Genomic DNA, 3,550 nt, shown 5'->3' with positions numbered 1-3,550 from the left:
TCAGTTCAAAAATACAAAATTATCGCAAAACATGACTGATTACGGCCTGCTTACGAGCAGGCTTACGTTTGTAAGTCTTGACAAAACCAGTCTTTACAGTAGGCCTTATGACCATAAGCCTCAAGCTTAGATCATAAAGACTCCTCCGGTACAATAAAGCTCAAAATTTATTCAAAAATACATCTAAACCACACCAAATAAGTCTTAAATAATGTAAACAAGCATTCCATCAACTTTAATTGAAGGTTGATTGCGAATGCAAAACCCTGAACCTTTATATACAAGTAGGAAATTATATTCAGGGTATTATCACAATTGCAGTGAAACTATCCTACAGAGTAGTTATATTGAGAAACCCAAGTGGAAAACAACAGGGCCTAAGTGTGAGAGTTTATAGAAGATTTTGGGTTCACAAGTAATAAAAGGATTTTATCTGAAATATTTTCGAAGACCAAGGACTAAAAAGTAAGTTGACAGTAGGGATAGGCATGGGGCAGGGACTCCCCGCCCCACTGGGATCCACCCCTTTTTGAGCGGGAAATCCCCGGTTTTCTCCCCCGCGGGGACCGGAGTGGGGCAATAAAATTCCCCGGTCACCGTAGTGGGACGGGGGCGGGGGGAGTGATCTCCCCGCCCCATGGAGTCCCCACCCCGAAATATTATATATATATATATATATATATAATAATATATTTATTGAAATAAAATATATATATATATATATAATATAATACAATGTTTGTTATTAATAATGATTAGTCTAAATCATTACAAGAAAATTATAATTTACAAACAACATTTTCTGTTTCTAATCCATTTCTAATTCATTTTAGAAACGAATTAAAAACGGAATTTTTCGGTTTATAAAAATAGCATTGCTAATTTTATAGCAATGGAAAATAGTCCGTTTAAAAATTCAGAAACAGATTAGCAACGGAATTAAATTAGTTTCTAATATTTACAACGGAAATAAATCTATTCGTAATATTTGCAACGGAATTGCATCCGTTTCTAATATTTGTAACAGAATTAATTCCTTTACAAAATTAGAAATGGAATTAATTTCGTTACAAAGTTCAGAAACATATTTAATTCCATTGCTAATCCGTTTTAAATTTGAAAAACAAATTTAAGTTTAGAAAATTGTTTCTTTAAAATATTAAAACATTTGCAAACCATTTTTACATTAAAAATAAATTAATAAATCCATAGACATTAATTTAGAGGCCATCTCATATCCATTTTGTTTCTTGATAATCAACGATTGTGATCAATCATGAATCAAATTCAATTATACTTCAAGAAAGAGAAGAGTTTATATTAAAAAATAAAATAAAATGAGAACAAAGCTCTAAGTACAAGCATCTCTTGTTAATTTACACCTCTAATTACAAGGATGAGTCTAATTTTGATTTTGTGTTCTTCCGTCTCTTCACATGCCTTTAAATGTCCATTCCATGGCTTCCACCATAATATATTCAACTAATCTTACAAAGCTATAAACCTGAAGAGTATAGGAAACAAAAATAAAATCAAACAAAATTATGTAGTATTTCGACAGTGTTGAAAGTGGTTAAATGAAAATGCACCTTGTTACCGTATTGTCCTCTTACAATTGTCGTTGATAAATAGCTTGCAACATCTCTAATCTCTCATCTATTAATCAATTTCAAAAACAACACATAACTTCATCAACAAAAGTGAAAAAACAGAGGGAAATATTCATATTATTTACTGAAAATATACCAGTGGATGTACATTGCATAGTTATCTACCAAGCCAAGATGATATGGTAGTTTATCAAGGCAAAATAGACATCGTATAGCTGTCATTAGACTAAGAGTTTCATGAGTTGGTAGAGAAGTTCAGAAAAAACACTAGCAGATGTGAAAGCTTTTTCATATCAACATTGAGTTGGTGGTTAAGAAAATGTTGATAGACATACTTTGAACCTGGTGTAGGCTATGATTCAGGAATGCCAACTTCGACAACCCCATGACCTTCCATTTGGTTTTGAAGCCATTCCCCTTCATACCTATACCCAAGGAGAATAGATACCAAATATGTTGGATACAACTCATTCTAAGATTCAATTGCAGGAACAAAAAAGAATGGTCAGCGGCACATCAACAGATTCAACTAATTATCATACTTCATTAGAAATACAAACACAATGTCTAGTCCATCTTTTATTTTTATTGTTTTAATATGTGTAAACGCAAAGAATGTTAGGAGATTTCAAAGTGCGGTAGAACTACTACCACAATTTAGTAGAATGATAGGATAGTTGGGATATCTTGTCTATGTTATTGGACAAATGTAAAATGGAGACCGATCAATATTACCTATTCATGTATAAAAGCATAAATCTAGACAACACAAAAGCGGGGCAACAAGGAAAATAGAGGAACTAACCTGGCAAGTCCCTATTCAGCAACAAGAATGCCTTTTCCATGAGCCAAATCATTCCAGATAGTTCCTTCATACCTAGTGCAAGAAATAATGAAAAATAGCATTAGTTGCCCACCAATAACAAATATGAAAAGCAAAATCAAGATAAAATTAGTAAAAGAAAGAAATACTTTTCATTAACAATGTGCGTACCATACTGATCAAGCACTCTGTTCTCATATGAAAGCATGAATTCATTCAAGCTTATCAAGCTACAAATATGCAGGAAACTAGCTATAAAAAAACTCAAAAATCAAAGAAGAGCACCATTACGGAGATGGAGCTCGATTTTGGCTGCGGGAAGAAAGAGGGCCATTGTTGCACATTGTAGATTGCTTCATCCATTAACTCAAACATACACAAATGAAAAGCAATATCAAGATAAAATTAGGGAGATGAACAAGTTTTGAATCACTACCTCCGGATGGTACTCAAGAACATACAACCAGCTCTTTGATGGGTTCTCAATCGCATCCACCAACCCTGCACGCTCCTCGCCACAACTTCAAACCTCTCAAGCAACCTCGCGGCCTCATCCCCATGGCTCATCCACACCATCTTGTGCTTCCCCACCATCTCAGCACCAAAAAGCCTACTTTCCCGAAAAAACATCGAACTCCATCTTCCCAAACTCTTGCTTTTCCCCAACAGCAACCTCACCTCCAAGCTTCTACACAAGGAGCTCATGCCATAGCAGATTCCAAGGACGGTGATTCCATTCTGGTCAACGAACTCTAGAAAAGAATCGGGGAAGGAGGGGGCGTTTGGAAGATGAACGGAGTGAGGGCCTGTGGAAAGGATGACGGCGCAGGGGGAGATAGGGAGGGATGTGATGGAGGCGAGATGTTTAAAACCTAGGGTTTTTTTTTGAGATATATGTATATACTAATTTTAGTAACGGATCATGTGACGCGTTATTAAATACCAATGGATCACTGAGCATATATAATGATCACATTTAATTTTAAATTACTTACAATTAATATACAAATTCATTTTTATTTACATGTATTTTATTTTTTAAAGTTTATTATATCTAAAGAAAATTAATATACATAGAAAATTTTTATATTTATTTTTTTTAAATTATATCCATATT

General features: G+C 34.1%; 1 protein-coding gene across 13 annotated transcripts; it reads right to left on the bottom strand.

The window, feature by feature from the left end:
• Positions 1-1,297: 1,297 nt before the first annotated feature.
• Positions 1,298-3,322, bottom strand: LOC120264398. 13 transcript variants are annotated; one of them, XM_039272371.1, is made up of 7 exons: positions 2,870-3,322; positions 2,605-2,663; positions 2,416-2,487; positions 1,946-2,035; positions 1,747-1,825; positions 1,590-1,656; positions 1,298-1,504 (listed from the first exon to the last, which is right to left on the bottom strand). In XM_039272371.1, coding segments are annotated over exons 1-6 (570 nt in total). In that variant the 5' UTR covers positions 3,139-3,322; the 3' UTR covers positions 1,298-1,504; positions 1,590-1,655. The 13 variants fall into 13 exon arrangements, 9 of the variants coding, with proteins under 9 accessions (XP_039128305.1, XP_039128366.1, XP_039128179.1 ...); XM_039272432.1 differs by having other exon boundaries at positions 1,759-1,825; positions 2,870-3,321; XR_005537598.1 differs by adding an exon at positions 2,719-2,799 and having other exon boundaries at positions 1,590-2,035.
• Positions 3,323-3,550: the final 228 nt, after the last annotated feature.

The sequence above is a fragment of the Dioscorea cayenensis genome, chromosome 1 (assembly GCF_009730915.1).
Source record: "Dioscorea cayenensis subsp. rotundata cultivar TDr96_F1 chromosome 1, TDr96_F1_v2_PseudoChromosome.rev07_lg8_w22 25.fasta, whole genome shotgun sequence".
Classification (NCBI taxonomy): domain Eukaryota; kingdom Viridiplantae; phylum Streptophyta; class Magnoliopsida; order Dioscoreales; family Dioscoreaceae; genus Dioscorea; species Dioscorea cayenensis.
This window is presented reverse-complemented; position numbering and strand designations above follow the sequence as displayed.

Bases quoted from the DNA above. Each gene is read 5' to 3' on its own strand.
- LOC120264398 (XM_039272245.1), bottom strand. From the start codon at position 3,138: ATGAGCTCCTTGTGTAGAAGCTTGGAGGTGAGGTTGCTGTTGGGGAAA. The intron at 2,664-2,869 runs GTAGTGATTCAA...GCATATTTGTAG, and splicing joins TTCTTGAGTACCATCCGGAG to CTTGATAAGCTTGAATGAAT. The intron at 2,488-2,604 runs GTACGCACATTG...TTCTTGCACTAG, and splicing joins CAGAGTGCTTGATCAGTATG to GTATGAAGGAACTATCTGGA.